The sequence below is a fragment of the Rhincodon typus genome, chromosome 8 (genome assembly GCF_021869965.1).
Source record: "Rhincodon typus isolate 14 chromosome 8, sRhiTyp1.1, whole genome shotgun sequence".
Lineage (NCBI taxonomy): Eukaryota > Metazoa > Chordata > Chondrichthyes > Orectolobiformes > Rhincodontidae > Rhincodon > Rhincodon typus.
The window spans coordinates 9,672,640-9,698,602 of NC_063339.1; the positions used below are offsets into that span (position 1 = coordinate 9,672,640).

The 25,963-nt window shown below is 42.2% G+C and overlaps 1 protein-coding gene across 1 annotated transcript in view; it reads right to left on the reverse strand.

Moving 5' to 3' along the window:
* The window catches only part of nrxn3a (neurexin 3a), a 1,856,693-nt gene that overhangs the window by 1,006,612 nt on the left and 824,118 nt on the right, over window positions 1–25,963 (reverse strand). The window contains 4 exon segments of the mRNA XM_048600025.1: window positions 3,629–3,635; window positions 4,625–4,869; window positions 6,476–6,857; window positions 20,856–20,975. Coding sequence (XP_048455982.1) covers window positions 3,629–3,635; window positions 4,625–4,869; window positions 6,476–6,857; window positions 20,856–20,975 — 754 coding nt within the window.

Consider the following 25,963-nt stretch of genomic DNA (forward strand, 5'->3'; position numbering starts at 1 on the left):
GGCAGCATCAGAGGAGCAGGAAAGTTGACATTTTGAGTCGGGACCCTCAATTCTGAAGAAGGGTCCCGACCCGAAACGTCAGCTTTCCTGCTCTTCTGATGCTGCCTGGCCTGCTGTGTTCCTCCAGCTCCACACTGTTATCTCTGACTCCAGCATCTGCGGTTCTTGCTATCTCAAAGGTGTCTATGCATGTTTATTTTTTTTTTTGACCAGTGCTTAGCATTCATAATCATCAGTGGTGGAAAGAAAGGCTGTAAAATTCACATGGGCTAGCATGCTATCGAAGGTAGAATAAGTAATCTCTCCAATTTACACAAGATCACAGAGATATTGATGGATGGGAACTGCCAAGGACAGCGTGTACCTGAGCCCATCAAGTTGCTTGGGGTTAAGTGGGCAAAAAGCTGTGCAGTTTGTTCATTTAGGACAGTGGCCTTGCTGGAGGTCTGGTTGGAGCAAGTCCACCCATTTGTTATATTGGCTTGTGCAGTTCTGTGAACCCAAAAGTGGATAAGCCGAAGCTTCCTTCTGCTCTTGACAATGGTCAGTCATTAATAACATGGGCAGTACCACAGACCTGTCTAGTCCAGGTATGTGACTGCCATCTCACGGTGTGATTTGATTGCCTTCGAACCTTCTGTTTCTCGTCACATCATCCAGTCGACACCTCAGAAACGCAGCACACAATGATGAGCAAAAAGATGGGTTGATTAAGCCGAGTGAGGAAGTGTAGATTATCATTCAGTTTCAATGGAGAGTGAAGGGGCAATGTAGCCTGCTCAGTTCTTGTTTTGTACATTCTCGTGATGTTTTAATATTTGGGGATTGATGTACTTTGGAGTGAGGGGCCATGTGTTTGAACATTCCATGTGACAGATCACCTTTGGGCTGAAACCAGCTTACGTTTTGGCCAAGAGTTAGTTTTGACGTGTTTCACAGAGGGTTTCTCTCCATGAGGTCTAGTGAGTTCCCTCGCTGCACCCCATTCCCAATGGTACTCACCTGGTCAGACTCTAGCCCCATTCTACCACTGGTGGGATATCCCAGAATCAGCTGGCATCCCCGGTATCGCTGCCCTCTTTAAAAGCTCAGTGTGCATCCAGAGCTGCCGTACACAGTTGGTGACATTTGCCCAGGACATAGCCAACAAGAATAACTTGGTGTCTCACATTATAGGCAGGGGCCTGGAGGTCTTGCCGAAAGTGGTGGTCCAGAGGTAAATAATCTAAGGTCTAGAATGGGGGCTTGAACCGAAATCCGACTGTAATATAGGAAAACTCCAACTCCAGCAATAACAACATTTTGGACTCTTAATCCAATAAATTATCAACGCATGTCACTGGAGGATTAGGAAATACAAGTTGACACTGAGCCACAAAAGAAGACACTTGAGGTTATGTGGGGGAAATCAAAGCTTGGTTGGAATTTGAAATGTTGTGAGCATTTTCGGGCCATGATTGAATGGTGGAGCGGACTCAATGGGCTAAGTGACCTAATTCTGCTCTTATGCCTTAAGATCTTTATGAAAAGGTAGGTTTTAAGGAGGGTGTTAAGGCATATTAGAGTTGCTCAAGGAGTAGAGAGGTTTAGGGAAAAAAATTCCAAATTGGATAGCTGAAACCACAGCTGCCAATGCTGGGAGGACTAGAATAAGGGAGGCAAAACTGTGTCAAGGCAGCACTCCTTCTTTGCTTCCCTGCTTTACTACCTTCAGACATCCTCCTGAGGATCTATCCATAATGCACTGCACTTCCTCGTCTGCTTGCCGCTTCTTGATGACATGACATACAAATCTGATGTCAGCTGCTACCCATTCTGATAGCACTCTGCCTTGCTGCCTGTTTGAAGTCAAGTCAAGGAACAGTCACAAGTTGTGCTAACCTGATATCGGGGAGCTACCCTTTACGGCTGCTGGGATAAATTCTCCTTAATCACCACTTATTCCACCACATCACCCCTACTCCCAACACCACAGCCATTCATTTGGGTTCACCGAGAATGTACTTTGTGATGCTTCTTATAGCAGGAGCAAGATATAAGTCCCAGTTGTTTCTGTCTCTCTGCCTCCTTCTATTTTGTCCCATTCAGCATGTTATACACCAGCTTTTTTCATTCATTTGTGGGATGTGTGCTTTAATGGCTGGCCAGCATTTATTGCCCATCTCTAGTTGTCATTTAGACGGTGGTGATGAGCTGTCTTTTTGAACCACTACAGTCCACCAGCTGTGAGTTGACCCACAATGCCATTAGCAAGGGAATTCCAGGATTTTGACCCAGTGACAATGTAGGAACAGTGATACATTTCCAAGTCAGCATGGTGAGTGACTTGGAAATGAACTTGAAGGTGGTGGCATTCCCATGTATCTGCTGTCCTTGACCTTCTACATGGAAGAAGTCATGGGTTTGGTAGGTGCTGTGTGAGGATCTTTTGGTGAATTTCTACAGTGCATCCTGTAGATAGTGCACAATGCTGCTGTCAGGACATTGTTATGTACGATTCCATGAGTGCGACTGTGTCAGACTGTTGCTTGACTAGCCTGTGAAACAGCTCTCTCAATTTTAGCATGACACTCCAGATGTTAGTGAGGAGGACTTTGCAGGATTAACAGGGCTGTTTCTGCCATTGTCCTTTCCGGTGCCTGGGTTGATACTGGGTGGTCTGTCCATTTCTCTGAGATTTTGTTACAATTGATACAACTGCATGGCTTGCTGGGCCATTTCAACAGGCAATTGAAAGTCAACCACATTGCTGTGGGTCTGGAGTTACATGTAGGCCAGATGAGTTGAGGATGGTAAATTTCCTTCTCTGGAGGACATTAGTGAGCCAGATGGTTTCTTCCAACAATCGACAGTGGTTTCATGGTCATCAGTGCATTCTTAATTCCAGATTTTTTTTTTACTGAATTCAAACTCCACCCTCTGCCATGATTTGAGGCTGTGTCATCAGAACATTAGCTGAGTTTCTGGATTAAAAGTCTTGTGATAATACCACTAGGCCATCACCAGTTGAACTAGATGGTCCCTGTTGTTGCAATCTATGCACTAGTTTCAGTCCTTGTCACAGGTTTAATTCACATTGCTTTGAAATGTCTGCTCCACACTTCATAACCTTGCTACCTTTCTTTCTGAATCATTATACCAGGATTCATTAATTATGCTCAGTGAGCATCCACTTGCAAACAGACACCCATAATCAAATGCAGAACAATTGGAACATTGAAGCCTACACTCCCACCATCATACTGCTCAGTTTCTCTCTTCTGGTCAAGGGCTGATACAGGAATTGTTTTAAAAATCAACCTGTTCAGAGATGTTATCACACACCTCTGGGGATGATGGGACTTTGAACCCAGAGGGACCTTTCCACAGTGTCAAAAAAATTCTAGGGCCTAATACATGCTTGTGCATTTTTCCACGTGGCGCCAAATGTGATTTTCATTTTACATACATATACACAAAGGAAACAGGTACAATTTTGGAGGTGAGAACATCTCGTTTTATTCAGACGTCTATAAACCCCAAAAAGATGCAACTCGACAGTGGAATCTGGTCAGTTCAGTCGACTCTGACCAGATGTTCTGGGGTCACCAGCAGAGGTTAACAACTCCTATACTTCCTGGGATCCAACCTGGGAACTTGCTGAACTATTGACCGCAACTTCATCTCAGGGAGTCAATCCACAACATACTTGACAGTTACATGGTGTAAAACACCCAGGATTCCCCAGTGCCCACACCAGCACAGCTCGGAATAGCTTTCCTTGTTGCTGTGAACAGTGTTGGTCTAAACAATGACCACAGCAACTGTGAGAATTGCAATCTCTTTGTGCTGATGGCTTATCAACAGCCTTGGGTTTGTCAGTGAAGTTAAGTGCTCTCCAATCAGAAATATGGGCAGACAAACAGGAGGCTGGAGGAACACAGCAGTCCAGGCAGCATCTGGAGGAAAGGAGCAGTCAATGTTTCGGGTATTAGCCTTCTTCAGGACTGGATGTGGGAATAGGGAGGGGTTTCACATAAAGGGGTGGGGGAGTGGGGTAGCGGAATGGTGGTGACAGGTGGACACCGGTAGTAGGTACAACCTGATTGGTCGATGGGAGGGATGAATCCAGTTGGTGGCTGGAGGGGGGGGCGTCAGAAGGGGGAATGGAAGGGAGGAGGTGGGGCCGGAATGGGAGAGGGGGATGGGTGGGAAGTTTATTTTAAATTAGAGAACTCAATATTGAGTCCTCCCGGGCTGTAGGGTGCCCAGGCAGAAGATAAGGTGTGGTTGTTCAAATTTGCTTTCTGAATATGGGCATATGCTGCGATCACAGTGTCAAGGACCCGTGTTCAATTCCAGCCTTGGGCAACTGTCTGTGTGGAGTTTGCACATTCTCCCTGTGTCTGTGTGATTTTCCTTTGGGTGCTCTGGTTTCCTCCCACAGTCCAAAGATGTGCAAGTTGGGTGGGTTGGTCATAATAAATTGCCATAGTGTTCAGGGATTTGTACATTAGGCGGGTTATAAGGTGATGGGTTTGGATGGGTGCTCTGAGGGTCAGTGTGGACTTGTTAGGCCAAAGGGCCTCTTTCCACACTGTAGGGATTCTATGATTCTATAACTGAATTCATTTTGCAGCCATACTGACTGAATTGGGGTTATTTTTGGGGAGTGGAGGGAGCAGGGTAAGAAGATTACCTTTCAGGTCCAGGTTTTTGGCACCGTTGATAACCTGAGTGACAGATCGAGCATCCACCTTGAGAGTGTGCGTGTTGCTGTTATCCCGAGTAATGACTACATTGTGCCACTGATTGTCACTCAGGGACTTTTTAGAGTTCCCTTTGATAACATTTGGCCCATTTCCCAGGTCAAACACATAGTGGATGTACCTGCAGAAGGAGAAAGGTTTGCCAAGTTAAAAAAAGAAGTTCTGAATGAATGATTTATTTATTGTCACATATATCTTGAAGATGCAGTGTAAAGCGTTCTGGAGAATGGACTGGGGAACAAAGGATACCAACTAGCATGCATTAAGAATAGTAACAGTACGTATCGTAAATTGCAACTTCAAGTTAGAATTACAATAAAACAGTACACTGCTTAATAAAAAAAAAACTTTTTCATATTAATACCAAACTTAAGAAATAGAAAAATTGTTTGAGCAATTAGCAAAGACTCAATGTTTAATTTCAATTCAACTTTTCAAGAAAGCACTCATGCATTTACTTCCCCTTTCAAAAGCATTGTCTTTCCTTATAGGGTCCAGGTATCCCGCAGCTTTAACACTGCAGAGTTCCAAAGAAAGCACTTGTATTTGTACACTTCCTCATTATGTCACAATTCACAGTGAATTCATTCAAACATAGGATGGAACTTGAGCAACATGGGCAACTACAAGAAAGTCGGTAGAATTGTGAGCGCTCAGCAGTGAGGAGATCCCTCAGGTCGGGAGCAAAACATTCTGTTTCCCAACCAACTGTCAAAGGCGAGACAAGATTCTCACTCGTGAGCGGCGAGAGGACTATTTACATGCGCTAACATCCTTGTAATTATGTAACCTTGCCTCATTGATACAGTTTCACATTTTCCCACATGCTGGATAGAAACGAGACAGTGACCATTCCCACCATGAGGGTCAGAGTGGTAACCATTGCACCCCCCCCCCCCACCCTGACTTGCTCCTCCAGACCTCTATCTCAGACACCAACATCTCAGGGCGCACCTCGGTGGGCAGTGGCTGTGCATGACCCCTCCCCACATCTACCAGGATCTTCAGGTCTGTGTTGGCAAAGTGTGGTGCCTCTGTCCAACACATCTGGAGTAATTGGCAGGGGCTGTGCAGCGCAGCTGCGGAATGCCAACATTTGGCCAGGTGTATGGCTGATCTTTAATGATGGACTGGCATCAACAATCACAGGAAATCCTGGCAAAGGCCAGTATCTTAGTATCCCTACAATGCAGAAAGTCTACATCAACTTTCCAAAACCAAGCCCCCATCCAAACCCCATGTGGGATTTTTTTTTTTAACCATGGCTTACCCATCACCTTCTCAGGGGCAATTAGGGATGGATAATAAATAAATACTGACAGGATGTTTTCCGCTTTGGGAGAGACCAGAAGTAGAAGACACTGTTTAAAAATCAGGTGTCTTTCATTTCAGATGGAGTTGAGGAAACTTTTTTATTCCCCCTGGAAAAAGAGGAAAATCTCTTTGGACCACTCTTCTCCACAGACATTTGAGGCAAAATCATTGAATATTTCTAAAGGGAGAAATAGATAGCTTCTTGACCAACAAGGGAGTCAAATATTATCATAGGTCGGTAGAAATAAGGAGCTGGGACTACAATCAGAGCAGCCATGATCTTGATGAATGGCCAAGCAGGCTTGAGGGGAGAAATGGACTGCCCCTGGTCCTGATTCGTGTATTTGTATGAGCTATGGACCAACAGAAGAGTAGCCAAGCCATCAAATGATCCAAAAAAAAGTCTCCCTTACCCTTTAACTAATTCCACAGCAATGAAGTCATTGCCATCTCCGCTGTTGAAGAGAATGAATCCATCAGGAGATGTGGTCTTGAACTGGAAGAAGAGATGCATGGATGTGTACGCCTGCAGAGTCGCCAAGGTCAAATAGCTGTTCTTGGTTTTGAAAGTGACGGGATCGGCAATAATGGACCTCATGCCGAACCTGGCATTTATTTCGCAGTATTCAATGTCCCCGTTTTTGCACAGATCTATGTACATCATTCCATTAAACATCAAGCTCTGCAGGTGCCCGATGAAGCTGGATGGCGCAACAGAGATGAAGCGCCGTTCCGTCATGATCCCAGTCTCGATATTGTGAAATTCCAGCCGTGTGTGGTCACCCAGCATTTGACCTAAAATCACCAAATGAAAGTACAAAGTCACAGCTCATATTCCAACCCCTGCTTCCCCCAAACACTTTGTAGGCACTGCATGCGCCAATTCAACATCAGCTTCCTCCTTTTTACCATACCTTCCGAAACTGCCACATGTTTCAAATTCATTCATTCATAGAATGTCAATGTTGTTGGCTAGGCCAGCATTCATTGCTTATCCCTAATTGCCCAGAGGGTAGTTAAGAGTTAATCACACGGCCATGGGTATGGAGTCAGACATAGACCAGCACAGGTAAGGATGGCAGTTTCCTTCCCTTCATCAGGAAGGGCTAGCAGCAGATACATGGGTACACTACCCCCTGCAAGATCCCCTCCAAGCCACTAACCATTCGGATTTGGAAATACATCGCTGTTCCTTCAACGCTGTTAGGTCACCATTCTGGAACTCGTTTCCTAACAGCGCTGTGGATGATCTATGCCACAAGGGCTGCAGTGTTGCAAGAAAGCAGCTCACCACCATCTTCTCCAGGGTGCTCAGGGATGGGCAATAAATGTTGGCCCAGCCAATGATGGTCATATCCCATGAACAGAAAAAGGGGTGAAACAGGGCCAAGTTCAGCACGAACAAGATACACAGTAAACCTTCTATTACGTTGCCCTAATAAAGTTTTGTTTATTTTCCATTTATTCATTGACAGGGCATAGGTGGACTTTGATGGCAAAACCAACATTCATTATCTACCCCCAATTGCCCTTAAGAAGATAGAGATAATAACTGTGGTTAGGCTAATTGTTAGGCAGTGAAAAATGAATAGTATTGTTGTTGTTTCTGAGTCACAGATGAGTCACATTGGGTACAGGCAGCTGATTTCCTTCTCTAAATGTCATTAGTGAATGATTTGGGTTTTTTTTACAATATTTCCATAGTCTCATGTTCATGATTCGTGATATCGACTTTTCATTCCAGATTTTCATCAGCAATTCTCCAAGGTTCCTCAGACAGCACTTTCCAAACGCATGAGCACTTCCATCTAAAAGTACAAGGGCAGCAGATACGTGGGAACTCTATTACCTGCAAGTTCCCCTCCAAGCCACTCACCATTCTGACTTCAATCTATATCGCTGTTCTTGTTCACCGTCGCTGGGTCAAAACAATGGAACTCCCTCCCTTAAGGCAATGTGGGAGTACCTACAAAAAATGGATTGCAGTAATTCAAGGAGACAGGCAATCACCACCTTCTCAAGGATAACGAGGGATGGGTAACAAATGCTGGGCCAGCCAGGAATGCATACATCCCCTGAATGTATGACAAAAATGTTTTGAACTGAATGTTCATGCTTCAATGAGCATGTTGGGATTGAACCTGGCCTCAAGATTACTCGTTCAATAACATAACCAATACAGCAATATGCCCAATAGAGTGCTTCAATCACTTACTCAGGGCATCTTGCAACTGTGTGAACCATTAATCTTCCTTAATTACTGTGCTGAGATTTATAGTCTGGGACCAACACATGCCATTAGATCCCATGGACTTGCTCTCTAATGCATCACTCTACTCAGAGTCATGGAGTCATACAGCATGGAAACAGACCCTTCGGTCCAACTAGTCCATGCTGAATATAATCTCAAACTAAACTAGTCCCACCTGCATGCTCCTGGCCCATAAACCTCCAAAACCCTTTACTATTCATGTACTTATCTAAATGTCTTCTAAACGTTGTAATTGTACCCTCATCCACCACTTCTTCAGGAAGTTCATTCCACATGTGAACCACCCTCTGTGTAAAAAACCTGCTCCTCGTGTCTTTTTTAAATCTCTCACCTGTCACCTTAAAAATGTGTCCCCTAGTCTTGAAATCTCCCATCCTAGGTCAAAGACAACTACCATTAACTCTATCCCTCATTATTTTATAAACTTCCATAAAGTCACCTCTCAACCTCTTTCGCTCCAGTGAAAAAAGTCCAGGCCTATCCAGCCTTTCTTTATAACTCAAACCTTCCATACCCAGCAATATCCTGGCAAATTTCTTCTGAACCACTCTCCAGCTTGATAATATCCTTCCTATCACTGGTCAACCAGAACATGACACAAAATTCCAGAAGTGGCCTCATCAATGTCCTATACAACCTCAACATGACTTCCCAACTCCTATACTCAAAGGACTAGGCAATGAAGGCAAGCGTGCCAAATGTCTTTTTAACCATCCTGTCTATATGTGATGCAAACTTCAAAGAATTATGTATCCTTTGGTTCCTCTGTTCTACAACACTACCCAAGGCCCTTCCATTAATTGCATAAGCTGTACCCTTGTTTGTTGTACCAAAATGCAATACCTCACATTTATTCAGATGGAACTCCATCTACCATTTTTCACTCCATTGACCCATTTGATCAAGATCCCTTTGTAATCTTGGGAAACCTTCTTCACTGTCTGCTTAGTTCCTACTCACCCACTGACTTCATGAAAGTAATCCGAAATCAAGTCTGTGTCCTGCTAACGCAAACTGCAGCCTGGTACTTCAAAATCAAAATTAATCATTAACAAAAAGTCACTCAATGCATTATTTAGAGTGGTACCAAGCCCAAGGGTATGTTTACTGCACAACTGTAGAATCAGTTGATATTGTAATTGCTCCTTGGGAGGTCTGAGAATTTCCTTACATTCGACAGGTTGTATCCTTGGAGTTTAAAGAGATAGCTACAGAGACAGCGGATGCTCTGATCATAATCTTCCAGGAATCCTTACATTCTGGAAAAGTCCCATGGAATTGGAAAACTGCCAATGCAACAAAAAAAACACAACGGCATTGCAACTGAGATGCTCCACAGAGGAGGGAATTCTTCCTTATCTTTATAGACCTATGTCACCGCTGAGCTTCACAATTAATTTACACTCCGAACTTGAGTGCTAGTGCAAAATTTCCATGTAATTTTCACTTTGAGCAACACTGGTGGACTGCAAATGCACTTCAGAGATCACCATGTTTCTTGGTTCAATTACCTGACCATAACCTGTGCTATGTCACCACAACTATGCTGCTAATCCAGGTAACGGAAGGGTCAAACAGTTTACATCCAGTTTCCGATTGTTATCATGAAATCCTACAAGATTACAGTGCTGAATTAGAAACAGAAATTGCTGGAAAAAAAACTCAGCAGGTCTGGCAACATCGATGGACAGAAAGCCATTCTGAAGAAGAATCGCTGTAGCCGCAACATTAACTCTGCTTTCTCTCTATAGCTGCTGCAAACCTGCTGAGTATTTTTTTCCAACAAGTTCTGTTTCTGTTTCTGTTTCTGATTGCCAGCATCTGCAGTTCTTGCGGGTTTTTTTTTGTACAGTTCTGGAAATGTTGTGGTTAGACAAGGTTTAGTTTGGGGTCTGATGTTCTTGAAACAAATTGTTGACTGGACTTATGTTGGAAATATGGAGGGTTGCAGCATCAAGAGAGGAATGAAAGATGAAATGACCAGCTTCTGAAGACTTGTAGCTTTGGTAACAATTGCAAGTTTCCATGAAGCAATTGTAATGAGAAGTGTATGTGACATTTCTTCACACATATTTCAGAATAAAACTTAAAAATGTTGCATATCTTTCACTATATATCTGAGATTATCATAAAGGACTCTCCTTCTCAACCATTTCCCTCGCCTGAGACATTGTGACCCTCAAGTTAAACTACAACCAGTCATCTCTCTCTCTCTGATGAAGGGTCTAGGCCCGAAACGTCAGCCTCTCTGCTCCTATGATGCTGCTTGGCCTGCTGTGTTCATCCAGCCCTGCACCTTGTCATCTCTCTCTCTCTAATGAGAGGGCAGCCCTATGGTCCGGTAGACTGTGGTCACTTTACCTTTATATATCTGCACTGTAATCCTCTGTACAGATTCAGTTCCAGATTATAACAGCAAGTACAGAGGTAAATTGAATTTATTGGTAAGGCAGAGCAATTCAGGAAGTTACCAAACAACATTGCTCTTCAAAATCGGTGAGGTGTTAGAGATTTTCCAAAGATATGATACAATGCTTCTTCAGGCTCACCACATCTCAGGCAAGGGGAAAGGCTGAGATGGTGGGGCCTTCATTGTGATCCTCCGGAATGAGACAGCAGCCTTGTGGTCCTCTGGGACAATGGTGATTTTACCTTCACTTTACAGAAATGGAATGCATTGTCAAAGATCAATGTTGTAATTATTTTTGGAAGTTAAAGATCAAGTATTCTTTTCGTCTTCTTTTGGAAGAAGAAACTTACTTTAAACGAACTTTGTAAAAACAATCGAAGGTAACCTGCATATTAACAAAGCCATTGACTCTTAGAACAGAGAAATGAGGGAGATAAGAGATATTGTAATTTTGGAGTCTTGGTAAAGAGAGGGAATAAGAGATGATGCATTCAACACAGCAAGAAGGGAACACACATAAGACAAAGATCTAGGACTGAGAAGGACCAGAGAGAAACAAATCAGCTAATGGAAGAGTAAATGCAACCAATAAAATAAGTGGGCAAGGTATGTTCCAATGGAGATCAAAGAAGAATTTGGAACAAGAAATCAGAGATGGGTCAACTACCATCTTTTCCTTGTAACGTGATCAGGACTACTGGAGTATAAGAGGGTAAGAAGGATTCTGGAAAGGGGAATAAATCGACTATGGTTAACCAAGGAAGTGAACAATAGTATCAAATTGAAAGAAAAAGATACAATATGGCAAAGATTATTGGCCAGAGGATTGGGAAAGTTTTAAAAACCAACAAAGGATGGACCAAAAGGAGGGGTAAAGAACAAAATATGAGGGAAAAACAAACAGTAAGTGTTTCTTTAAAGATATAAAAAGAAAGAAAGAAGCTAAAGTGGACTTGGAGAATGAGGCTGGAGAAGTAATACTGGGTAGCCAGGAAACAGCAGAGTTGCTGGATAAGTACTTTGCATACGTTTTCATAGTAGAGGACAGTAATAGCATCCCAAAAATACTCGATAACAAAGGAGCCAAAGGAGTGGGGCGGGTGAGGAAATAAATACAATAAACCAATAAGAGAAAAAGTACTAGGCAAACTAATAGGGCTAAAAACAGAGAGCTCCCATAGACCGAATGGGTTGCATCCTTGGAATTTAAAGAAATAGCTACAGAGACAGTGGATGGACTAGTAGTGATCTTTCCAGCATCTTTATTTTTTGAAAAGTCGCAGAGAACTGGAAAACTGCCAATTTAACACCTTTATTTGAAAAGTAAAGGGTGATTAAAAGTAAAGTAGCCAAAGGCTCATTTGTTTAAGGCCTGTCATTGGAAAATGCTGAAGTCTATTATAAAGGATACAATAGCACAGCATGAAGAAATACATGAGACCTTCAAGCAGTGTCAGCATGACTTCATGAAGGAAAACTCATGCCTCCTAACAATGTTATTAGCGTTCTTAAAAGAGGTAACAAGCAGGATAGATAAAGGGGAATCAGTAGATGTAATATATTTTGATTTCCTAAAGGCATTTGATACCGCATACAAGGCTACTTATGTAAAGAGTCTGTAGTGTTGTAGATATTATATTTGCATGAATGGAGGGTTGGCTAACTATTAGAACACAGAGAGTTGGGATAAAGGGAGCATTTTCAGGATGGTAACCTAGGATCACAGTGATCAGTGCTGTGACCAGAATTAATTTACAAAACATACGAATGATTCTTGACAAAAGCCGGTTTGATGACACAAAAATAGGTGGGAAGGCAGCTGGTGGGGATGACAGAAAGAATCTATGAAGAGATGTAGACAGCGTAAGTAAGTGAGTGAAGCTTGGCCAATGGAATATAATGTGGGAAAACGTGAGGTTATGAATTTTGGCAGAAAGAATTGGTGAGCTGAACCTTTTTTTAAATAGGGAAAAGAGACTGAAGAAAGTTACAGAATAGAAGGATTTGGGCGTCCTTGTGCAAGGATCACAAGAAAAACTAGTATCCAAGTTCAGCGTGTAATAGGGAAGGCAAATGAAATGTTAGCCTTTATTTCGAAGGAAAGGGGGTAGAAGAGGAGGGAGGTTTGGCTAGAACTATACAAGATACCAGTCAGACCACAGCTGGAATACTGTTAGCAGTTTTGGTCCCCTAATCTCAGGAAAGATATGCGTGCATTGGAAGCAGTCCAGGGAAGATTCATTGGGCTGATTCCATATGCAGAGAGATCTTCTTATGATGAGAGCTTTGAATAGGTTGGGCCTGTTCTCATTGAAGTTTCGAAGAATGAGGTAAAATCTTATTGAAAAGGTTCTTAGGGTGCCTGACAGGGTAGATGTGGAGAGCTTGTTTCCCCTTACGAGAGAGTTGAGGACCAAAGGACATAATCTCAGAGTAAGAGGTCATACCTTTAAGACAGACATGAGGAGAAATTTCTTCTCTCAGAGGGTCGTGAATCTGTGGAATTGCTTACTTCAGAGTGCTGTTGAGTTGGGGTCACTGAGATTATATAAGGCCAAATAGATAGATTTTTAATCAGTACGGGAATCGAGGGTAATGGGGAAAAGGCAAGTCCAAGGAGTTAAGGATTATCAGATCGACTGTAATCTCATTGAATGCTGGAGCAGGCTCAATGGGATGAATGGCCTATGTCTTACATTGTTATTGTTAGAGCTTCCTCACATTACTCAACTCTTGGATGGGAGTTGGTTTTACTCAGAGTCACCACCAGTTGGAAAAAGAAGCATCTGGCACGAAAGGAAAACATCAAAGACAAAGGAAGAGTTAATTTGTCCACGCACATCAATGGAAGAAGGCATAAAGATGGAGTCATGGAAGCCCAAAGGTTCTGTGAATCAGGCATAGGAGGAGATGTACAGGAAAGGTACCTTTTGATGATTTAAAAGTAAGGTTTTACTTATCCTCTGAACGGCAGAGAACAGGGTTGCATTGCAAACATGAAAGCTGTTCATTTTATTCCAGTTTCTGATCCTGCCTCCAACCAGCCCCCACTCCTTTCCAGGTTGAACATGAGCTTGGTGCTTTATATTTATTTGGGTGTAGGTTCCAATTAACTCTGAAGTCTAAAATGCTGCTGAGTGTGATTAAGCTTGTCCTGATCCTCAACGCTGTTGTCTCAATGATCTTCCCATGTTGTAAAGCATTAACCACAGAGCTCAGAATCATGTTTGGCTGTCGCTGAGTTGCAATCCAAGCTCTTGGCAGTGCCCAAATGCCATCTGCTGGCTAATCCCAGCAATGACTACACAGAAAGCAAGCACCACGACAAGAGGATCAAATAGGAAAATCAATGAAGTCTTCAAACTGCACCAAATACTTTTCATCTTCCCAAGAAAGTAGAAATTCCAGTGAATGAAATCCTGATTAAAAGTGACTTGTTGAGTTGTGTTATATTGATCACAGTGAGCTTAGATGCAGGATTAGTTTAATTTGACATGACTAAAATTTATTTTTTTAGCTGCATTAATATGACACTAGTTTATGAAAGCGTTTGGGGAACACTTGTAATTATCATTCATTTAGAAAAAACAAACACTAGGGATTTGCCCATGTTTATGTGTCTATAATGTTCAGGACTGAACTTCACAGAGAAACATCAAATAGGGAGAATGAACATGAATAATGGAGTCTAGCAGATTCTGCATCTTATTAGTAGATGGGAAGAAATATGGGTTCCCTGTGCATATTGTTCTGTCCAACTGCCAAGGCGAAAATCTCTCCAGAAAATCTGAGCACATTTTGATTTTTCTGTTCCATTTTTAATTCCAACAAATTCTTCACATCCTGTTTCTGTCACTTTGTAAATGTTGGTGAGATCACAGGAAGGTGTGGAGTAACACAAAAAGAGGGGATAAGGTTCAGAGAGTCATTGAGATGGACAGCACAATAGAGCTGGGTTACTAGTCATGATGACCCAGGGAGAGATTCTCTTTCCTGACTGCCGTACTGGCACAGTTGAGCCTTCATCTTATGTCCCTGAGCTTGGATAATTGAGAGGAGGTGGTGGCATAATGGTAGCATCACTAGACTAACTACCCAGTACTTCGGGCTAATACAAAACAAGGAACTGCGGATGCTTTAGATCTGAAATATACAAAAACAGAAATTTCTGGAGAAACTCAGCAGGTCTGGCAGCAAATGTGGAGAGAAAACAGAGGTAACTTATCAGGTCTAGTGACCCGCTAATGTTCGGGGAACATGGGTTTGAATCCTGTCATGGCAATGACAGGAATCTGGATTCAATTAAAACAAAACTGGAATAAATGTTCACCTAATGGTGACTACTCAACCATTATCAATTGTTATAGAAGCCAATCTGGTTCACTAACTTTGAGGAGGAAAGCTTTTGCCTTTACTTGACCTACATGACACTCCAGACCCCCCAGTCATGTGTTTGACTGTCTAAGCCAATTTTTTTCCCCTTTATTCATTCACGGGATGAGGGTGTCACTCAGAGGGCAATTAAGAGTCAACCACATTGCTGTGAGTCTGGAGTCACATGTAGGCCAGACTAGATAAGGATGGCAGATTTCCTTCCCTAAAAGGACATTAGTGAACCAGATGGGTTTTCACAACAATTGACAAGGGATTCACAGTTGTCATTATACTCTTAATTCCAGATATTTATTGAATTCAAATTCCACCATCTGCTGTGGTGGGATTTGAACGCGGATCCCCAGAACATTATCTTGGTCTCTGGATTAACAGTCCAGCAATAATACCACTAGGTCATCGCCTCCTCCCATTCAGGGATGGGCAACAAATGCTGGCCTAGACAGCAAAGTCTACAAACATTCACAATTTGGAGGCTTAGATTTAAGGATCAACTGTAGCTCAGTTGTTATTGCCTTTCTCTTGGGACAGGAGGCTGGATGTTCAAGACCCACTCCAAAACTTGGAGCACAGCACTCAGGAAGTCCACAGTGTTCAGCAGTGCTTAACACCTCATTATGTGCAAGACATCCCATTGTACAACTCAAAGAAGAGCACAGAGTTCTCCTCACACACTGGACAGCTTTTATCCCTCAACCAATGCCGGTGGAAAACATTTAGTCATGTAGCTCCAGTGCTGTGAGCTATATGGCTGCTTCCTTCCTCAATCGCGATACTGACAACACTTCAAAAAGTACTTAATTATCTGTGAAACAACTCGTAATGTCTGGAATTATCTGTGAAAATAAACATGTGAAGTCTTGAAACTATGAAGTGTGCCATATAAATGTGTGTTCTTTCTTTCATTTATTATTATTTAATTATAGCTAAACATTTATAATTGGGAGACTAGCCTTAAGGTGAGAGATGCTCTCCAGTGGTGGAAGTTTGTGGAGACTGAAGTGATACAGTTTGCTCCAGCTGCTTCTGCTGCAACTGAAGAAAGGTTTTTTTTTGTGTTTAATCAAACATTTGAGAAGATTGGGAAAGTGTGTAATTAATTGCCTCCCTGATTAACTCTACACCTTTGAGACATTTAAAATTTAATCATCTTCAGCCCAATGCCAGGGCTGTACAATGCACCATGAATGCTTATTACTGCCAGGATTCTGAGAATTGTGGAAACATTAAATCTGATGGAGAGATTGAGGTGAAAGCCACAGACATCTCAAGGGAATGTTGAGAATTAAATGAGGGGCAGAAGATTGGAAGATCATGCCGATTGTCGGAAGGATCTCGAGGTGGATTTAAGCGAGGATTACGTCAGGAATGGTCCTGGAAAATTGGACTGGGGCCTGCTGGCTCTGCTCCTTGATGTGTCAGTGCCCACAGGAAATTTTTTTTATACACTTACGCACTTAATGGTCGGAGTGTGGCCAATGGGGTGCAGGTTCATAATTTCTTAAAACCAGAGTGTCAGGGAGACAGGGCAGTGAAGAAGGCATTTGGTACACTTGCCTTTATTAGTCAGTGCATTGAATATAGGATTTGCGGCTGTACAGGACGTTGGTTAGGCCACTTTTGGAATACTGACCAGGTCTCCCTGCTATAGGAAAGACGTTGTTAAACTTGAAAGGATGCAGAAAAGATTTATAAGGATGTTGCCGGGGTTGGAGCGTTTGAGCTATAGGGAGAGGCTGAATAGGCTGAGGCTATTTTCCCTGGAGCGTCGGAGGCTGAGGGGTGACCTTATAGAAGTTTATAAAGACATGAGGGGCATGGATAGGGTGAAAAGCCAAGGTCTTTTTCCCAGGGCAAGGGAGTTCAAAATTAGAGGGCATTGATTTAAAGTGAGAGGGGACCTAAGGGGCAACATTTTCACACAGAGGGTGGTGCGTGTATGGAATGCGCTGCCAGAGCAAGTAGTGGAGGCTGGTACAATTACAACATTTAAAGGGCATCTGATTGGGTACATGAATAGGAAGGGTTTAGAGGGATATGGGTCCAATGCTGGTAAATGGGACTAGATTAATTTAGGATATCTGGTCAGCATGGACGAGTTTGACTGAAGGATCCAGTGCCGTGCTGTTCATCTCTTCGACTCTAGACTCAGAGGCAGGATCCATGCAGCGACAGTTGGGAGGTAGACAGACAGTCAGGGCACGTAAAAGGGCAATTGGCCCTCAAATAAGAACGGCAATGGAATCTTGGAAGTTGGTGAAGATTCACTAAATGAGATCTTGGAAGAGGGGATAGTCTGATAGCAAGAGCCCATGCAGTACTGGGTTTGAGATCTCTGGGTAACAGAAGGATGAGAGGTGATCTCACTGAAACATGCAAGGTTCTGAAGGTGCTTAACAGGGCAGATGCTATCAGATTGTTTCAACTGTTTGGGGAATCTAAAACAAAGGGGTGGGGGAAGCAGAGTCACAGAGCAAAGAGCCGGTCATTTAGGGCTGGGCTGAGGAGAAATTACTTCACTCAGAGCGCTGTGGATCTTTAGAATTCCGAACCCCAGGGGACTGTAGATGCTCCACTGCTTAAGGCTGTGAGAGGCAGGTTTTCGGGATCCAGAGAATCTAGGGAGAATGGGCAGGAAATTGAAATTGATAAACAAGATCAGCCATGATTATCTTGATTGGCGCAGCAGATTTTGATGCTACGCATATACAAACAAAGAAAAAGAGTAGGCCCTTCGAGCCTTTTCAATAAGATCATGGCTGATCGATTATAACCTCAACTGTACATTCCTGAAAATATTTACTCCCAATGGTCATCAAGAAATGATCTACTTCTGTCTTCAAAAAAAAATTAAAGATTCTGCAACCTACTGCCTTTTGAGGAAGGGAATTCCAAAGACTCACAACCCTCTGAGAAAAAAGCACCGTTGTTTGGGACTTTAAAGTATTTGGGTTCTTGTTGAGTCATATTTCTTGATCTTTATTTATAATGCTAACTATTTGCAAGCCCACAACATTACATACTTACACATGTTGGATGGATGTGTTTACTGATGTTACTGAACATTGCACACACACACATAACTGAAGGACTACACATACACCATGACATAGTGAGAGTGGATGAAGACAAGGTGAGTACCTGTATACCTGAACACCAAATGTTCGGAAGTTGTGTAACTGTCTTAATTGACTGGTCTGGAATCTGTGCCAGAATACAACAACGTCAATGGGCAATACGATTTCCTAGTTCTTACATTCTTGGGGAAGGTGCACAGGCCCTGTATTGTGACGTGGGGGCAAAGTAGGAGAAGCAGAAGCTTTCTGTCCACTGTGCTACCTCCGAGCTGCCAGTCTGAAGTGGGTCAGTGAACAGTCATATGGAGGAAGTTTCCGCTCTTACCTGATGGCCTTACCATCTCCGTGGCTTGCTTCCATTTTAACCATCAGCAGACTTGGTACAATGTCTCCCCTTTGGGATGCCCTCACTCTTTCCATCTGCCTCAGCAGCATCCAGCTCTCCCATAACGTATGGCCGGTTCTACGCGGCCCCCATTAAAGCCCACACATCCGTGTCTTACCTGCTGTCTTTTCGCTCATTCATACACAAGATGTGGGTGGCACCGGCTAGAACTGAACTTATTGCCCATCCTCAATTGCCCTGTGTGAGCTTCCTTCTGGGACTGCTCCAAGTCATGGTGGTGGCGTGAGGACATCAACAATGCCATTAGAGAGGGAATCCAAGATTCTGGCACCATCAACATTGAAGGAATGCCGACAAGTTAGAATGGTGAGTTGCTTAGAAAGAAAATCCGGCCAATTCAGCTGGTGAAACTTAAGTTTGATTAATGAACTTGGAATATCATATGTCTCAGTAATGATGACAGCTATTACTGATTTGCAAAAACGTTATCTGGTTCTCTAATGCATCCCTTTAAAGGAAGGAACTCCATTGTCCACAGCTGCTCTTGCCTACATGTGACTCCATACTTGCAGAAATGTAGCTGACTCTTAACTGCCCTCTGAAATGGCCTATCAAGCCACTCTTGTGGTCAGTTAGAGAGGGGAAACAAAGCTGGCCTTGCTAGTGGTGCCTTCATCCCACAGAAGAATAAAAAAGGCAGAAGTATCACTCTTGCTGGCCTTCGGATAAAGTTAATCAAACTGAGCAGACTGTGGTCTGTGGAACAGATAACTGAAATGTGCTTTCCACCCAAATCAATTTCATCCTGTCCAACTCTGTCAGATTTTAGAAAGGTGAGCAAGGAAGGTGAAGAACCTTTCCTCTCCTCTGATTGAGGTCCTAAATAAGAATACTTTGTTGTAATTAGCGTCAAATGTGTTGATCTAAGACCAGAGATTCTGAGATGTAGAACCACACTTCTGAGAGATGTTCAGCACATGTAATGCTTTCCCCTTGATGGCTTCACGTTCAACGTTGGAAGATTGTAGTGAACAATGTCAGAAAACAGATCTCAGCTCCATTGGCAACCTTTCAAAGGCTGACAGGGTCAAGTTTTTAAACTTTTTGGAGTGGGAATATGTGCTATTTGATCAATGCTATGAATGTGCAGTGCTGTCTATTTATATACTGCTGAGGTTTTTAAAACATTTAATGGTTTACAAGTGGTTTGACTTCAGAAACTTGCATCTTTGTGTCAGACCGAATGCCTGGGGTGGAGGGACAGTCTTATGAGGAAAGTTTAAATAAACTAGCCATATATCCTCTGCAGTTTCGAAGAATGGTAGGTGATCTCATTCAAATTCTCTCTGGCTGTTCATTTAGAATCGGGGACACAGTCTCAGAGGAAGAGATCGGCCAATTGGGACTGAGATGAGGAGGATTTGTTCACTCAGAGATTGCTGAATCATTGGAATTCTCTCCCCCCAGAGGGCTGTGGAGGCTCAGTACATCAAGATGTTCAACTTTGAGGTTACCATTATCTCTTACCTGGTTTGAACCCTGAGACAGAGCTAACTACAGCTCGTTAATGTTTATTCCTAACATCCAGCAGACACTTATAGGTGGCTTTTACAGAAAAAAAATGAATTCAATTTTGGTGAAAACTGCAGGGTACAAAGATAGTTAGAAATCATTTTGGTAGCTGGGATGAAAGACTGTCAGAGGTAACAACTGTCTTGGGTCTGTGGGTCGCACTCCTGTCTCTCATTCAGCAAGTTGTCACTTTAAGCCCCTTCTCTGACACTTGAGCCCCAGAATCTATGCTGACACATCAGTATAGTACTGAGGGAGCACTACAGTGTTGTTAGTTGCTGTCTTTTTGGATGCGATGTTAAACCAAAGCCCTATTAAAACCACGATTTATCTGGCTGTTAGTGAAACTTCGCACCTGATTTAGGAAACTGAAAGATAATTTGAAGGATCCTTTGAAAAAGAATCTAATGATTGCTGAAGCTGCATTGCTCGCACATCCTCAGCACAAGAACAGGCCCTTCAACATGTCTGGCCCATGTGGGAATTTTTGTTCACCCCTGTCTTCCTGCTAAAGGACCATTTTTTGCAGTTGATTTACACTGAGCTCAAGGTATATCACACACTGCAATAAATATATCAATAAAACTATGGATGAAATTGCGTCAACTTCATTGTATGTTCCTGCAGACAATGTAATCTACTTTTAAAATATTTAACATGTGAAGTTTTATCTTGTCATTGACAATAAAAGGATAGACTGTTTAAAAGAAGCAGATGCTTGTACCTTCTGCAGTGACCTCATCGACCATCAGCTTCAGGTGTTTCCCTCGGCGGATCACTCGAACGGTGTGCCAGTCATTGTCATTGAGCTTTTGTCCAGCATAAATTGTCTCTGGTCCTTTGCCTGGGAAAGGTGTTGGGCAAAAAGTATTACTTTACACATTCATGATCAGCCTGTTGACATTATGTTTATTAGGGCTGCAATAAAGACTCATTGTTTCTGCCTTGAATTTTTAAAACAAACATCTGCTGTGAAACTTCCATTTAATAGATCTCTGACCTTCCATTATCAGCGAGAGTGCAATCTACCTTTTAGTCACATGCTCATCACAACAAAGCGCAACATTTTGATTCTAACCTCCAAAGTCTCGCAAACAAACCTTTATTACAGCCCTAATATCCACCATTTAAACAAATACAATATGTAGCAAGACATCTGACCTGATATTGCAGGCCAGGCAGCATCAGAGGAGCAGGAAAGATGATGTTTCGGGTCTGGACCCTTCTTCAAGACCCTTCCTGCTTTCCTGCTCCTCTGATGCTGCCTGGCCTGCTGTGTTCCTCCAGCTCTACACCTTGTTATCTCAGACACCAGCATCAGCAGTTCCTACTGTCTCTGACCTAATATTGCCCCCATTAATCTCAATATGGTCACATCCATCTTAGATTCACAATAAAGAATTTTCGGATGTTCTAGTTTTAAGAGTGTGCAAGATATGTGGATAGCGACAAGTCACAGAGAAATGCTAGTGACTTTGGAGAACTGAGGAACATGATTGATTTGAGCTTCAATGACCTTTTTATCTTCAACGCAATGTTCCTATGAAATTAAGATGCATCTTGTACTCAATTATCGATGATCATGGCTAATGATCACATAAAGGTTCCGTAATCAAAATAAAACTACTTATAATAAACAATATCAATATTTGGACTGTTATTTTGGAAGACCTATATAATCGAACAATATTCATGAACACACTCTACTCAGCTTTATATTCTTGGTGGCCTTCCTTTATGGTGTCAATGCAAAGCCATAATTGGGGTGAACTTGGCTGTGGATCAATCTTGGACCCAGCTCCAAGTGCCTCAGCTGTGGCCATACTGTGGGAGAGGAGCTGGCCAGCTGGATCCTCTTCCACAAGCGAGGGAAAGAGCTGAAATAATTACCCAAGTAAAATTGAAAGGTTTATCCAGCCAGGCTGTAGCCTCATGCAAGGCATTGAGGATGGACTACGGTGATAGAACTTCAGCAATCTGAAAGGCCAGTGCTCTACAAGGCAGACTGCTGGCTTCACCCTTCAGACCTGACACTGGTTAAGTCAAGGACAGGAGATTTCCCTTAAAAATGGGGGAAAGCTCAAAGTGAAACCAAGATCTGTTGAATCGTCTGCCTTGTCAGTGATGCAGCAGAATAATGGGAACAGAAGAAGTGAGGATGGGAGGCTTAATATAAGAGAGGGATGCAACCCAATTTAATAGGAGCCACTGTACAAGGGAGGGAGGTGAGGAATGGGAACCTCACTGGCCTAGTTATTCAGAGCTTTAGGCTTTCTGGTTTGAAGAGTCATATTGGACTCAAAATGTTGACTCTGTTTGTCTCTTCACAAATCCTGCTGAGTTTCTCCAGCGATTGTTTTTATTGCCCCAGGCTAACTTTCTGGGAAACATGGATTCAAAGGGCAACATGATGACATTGGAATTCAAGAAAAATCTAGAATAAAAATCCTTGCCTAATGGCAACTATTGTCACCTATCCAGTTCACTTTTTTTTAACGGAAGGGAATCTGCCATCCTTACTTGATCTGGCCTGCATGTGACTCTTGATGCACAGCAATGTGGTTTGACCCCTAAATGACCTCTCAAATAGCCTAGTCCTCCAATCATTTCAAGGGTAATGAGAGACGGGCAATAAACGCTGGCCTGGTTGATGTCGCCCATATCCTCATTCAAGCTTAACATGTTTAAAAAATATAATATTGTTTTGGGGAGTTATGGCACACAGGCAGAGAGCCATGACTGCAATTGAAAACGAAAAGCAAAACTGTCCTCAAAACTACTAAGAGAAGATATCATATTTAAGGGCAACATATGTAGTTTGTGAACACAACATGGATGCCTAAATGATACTTCTTCAAGAGAGAAAAGGCACTAAAATTTGAACAATCATATACAATTTGTTAACAGAAGCTTGTGAAAGTGTTTAATATGATTCATTCTTTAATAAACTGCTACCATAAGTATTTACTTGTGGTGCATTTTCCACTTTATTTAGTTTAAAAAAAAAGATTGATAGTTCTCGTTGCAGCTGAGTGCTGGTGAGAGGCAAAATGGAGGCTGGAGCGGAGCAGATCCATTCTTGGACTGGGGCCTGGCACGGGTGGTCAGATCATGAGCTGAGCTGCTACTGTTTGAAACTCTCTAACGGACTGTAATGTCAATATGTTATAACTACCTCATTTCTAACTTATTTCTTTAGACAGTGTAAGTAATGCTACTATTTTTCTTTTTATTCCTTTTATTCCTCTTTGTATCCAAGGTTTGTACCAAGGTACTTGTACCTAAGATGACGCCATTAAAGGCAGCCAATATAAAAACCCTTCAATATACTCCTGTACTTCTGTACTGGAGTACACATGACAATAAAGGATATTTTATTCTATTCTATTCTGAAAACCTTGCCTGATCAAGGACCTAAGAAACAGCAAATTGGAGACTATGGGTTTTGTTGTATATCTTGACCCAAGATGAAGCTTCTCCATTTTGTACATTAACAATCTTTTATAAGTGCCTCACATCACACAACTGTGGAGAACTAACTGCTTTAATTTTATTTTACTCATGACAGTGTCGGGTACAGCAAATGTAGTAGTTACTCCGAGCTGATACCATTCAGTTCCTGCACATCTAATTTCACCAAATGGGTTTTCCACACAAACTTGGCCAGCCATTCACTCCAACACATATTTGCAAAAGCCTTCCTTTTTGTTATTTTTATCTTCAAGCTGGGTATTGTTAGCTTTTTCAAAATTATGCCAAAAGCAAGACTTAATTATTATTTGTTTTCACCCCCTTCCACTTTCACTGCCCCTTTGGAATACATTTCTTTTTAACAAAACACAGTTTCATAATGACAAAGTTAAACTTAATAATAAAGATTCTTTTATACCTTGAACTATAAGTGTGGTACATTCAACAGCATCAATGCACACAGAAGATTAATTTTGAAACTAACAGCTCATTCTAAAACCTCCAATTTTCAGCCGAATGTTTGCTGAAAAAGGTGCTTGCCAGTTTCTCGGCCAGTCTTTGATTGAAAGGATTGCATGTTGTACACTCAGGACCAATGTACGAACGCTATCAATGGCAAGATAATTATGAGCTCAGGAAGGCACAAAACTAGGGTGGACTTTGAGAGATTCTGGCTCCATCACAGAGTGTCTCATAACAGTGCAACCTTCCCCACTCTGCAGCCTGCTTGGAAGGCTTGACTAAATCTTATGGTCAAGACTGACTCACAATCTTGTCATTTTAAATGTCTCTTAAAAACTGAAGTGCCATAACATAAGAACATGAGAACATAAATATGAACATCTGGATTAGGAGCCGAGGTAGGTTATTTGGTCCCTCTAGCCCGCTGTATTCAATAGCATCATGGCTGATCTATTTGTGTTCCAAATTCCATCATCCCATCTATCCCCAATAACCTCTGAGTCTTTTTTCTTATTCGCTCACGGGATGTGAGTGTTGCTGCCTGGGCCAGCATTTATTGCATTTCCTAATTTCCCAGAGGGCAGTTAGGAGTCAACCATATTGCTGTGGGTCTGGAGTCACATGTAGGTCAGACCCGGTAAGATGACAGATTTCCTTTTCTAAAGGACGTTGCTGAACCAGATGAGTTTTTCGAGCAATCCACAACGGTTTCATGGTCATCATTAGACTCTTAATTCCAGATTCTTGTTTCAATTCAAATTCTACCATCTGCCCTGGTGGGATTTGAATTCAGGTCCCCAGAATATTAGCTGAGTTTCTGGATTAATAGTGTAGTGATAATACCAATAGCCCATTGCCTCCCCATTCTCAAAATCCCTAATTCTCCTGCCTAACAAGAAACAATCCACCTTCGTCTTACAAAATATTAAATGACTCCATCGCCTTCTGAGGGACTTCCAAAGTTACACAACCCTCTGACAGAAAATAATTCTCACCTCAGTCCTACAAGAGAGAACCCTAAATTTAAAACAGTGCTCCTTAGTTCCAGACTGATCCACACGAAGAAACATCATTTCCCCCTCCAGACGTCAAGGCCATTTGGGATCTTATAAACTTTTATCAAAGTCACCCCTCAGTATTTTAAATTCCAATGGAAATGGTCCCGGTCTGTCAAACCTTTCTTCATAAGATAACCTAGTCATTCCAGGTTCTAGTAACAGTAATTGGACAAAAGCAACGACAAGTTGCCCAAACTAGCATCTGGTTTGTCTGATACTTAGATCAAATACAACCATTTGTACAACAACTTGATAGCCTATAGGAAGGATGAATGTTTCAGTTACAAATGCGATACTAGAAAGAAAGTCACCGTTCAACAATTAATTGGCAGGAATGGTCACGTTGCATGAATGGACATGAAAACAACACGCCCAAACCTGCCAAAACAACATCCTGCTTTTCACCTGTATTTCACTGCTCTTTCTGTCAAGAGGATTGGGATCATGGATAAGGAATTTATTGCTATCACTGCCCTTGGATTTGTGTTTTCAGTTTACTTGAATGCTCATACCAGTTTGGTGTCAAGTGCTAGGAGATATGAGAAGACAGGGAGAGAGAGGAAGAAGAGCAAAAAAAATTAAGGGCATGAAGAAGAAGGAAGATAGAAAAAAAGAGAAAAGAAAATAAAATTGAAAATAAAAGTGTTGCATTTTATGGTGTTTTTAAAGAACATCTTTTAGCACCTTACAGTCAATTAAGTACTTCCTGAACTGTAGTCACGGGTATCATGTAAGAAACATGACAGCCAATTTGCACTCAGCAAGCTCTCAGAAACAGCAATGTGGTAATGTGCAGAAAATCTGGTTTAGTGATGCTGAATAAATGGAAAATGTCAGCTAG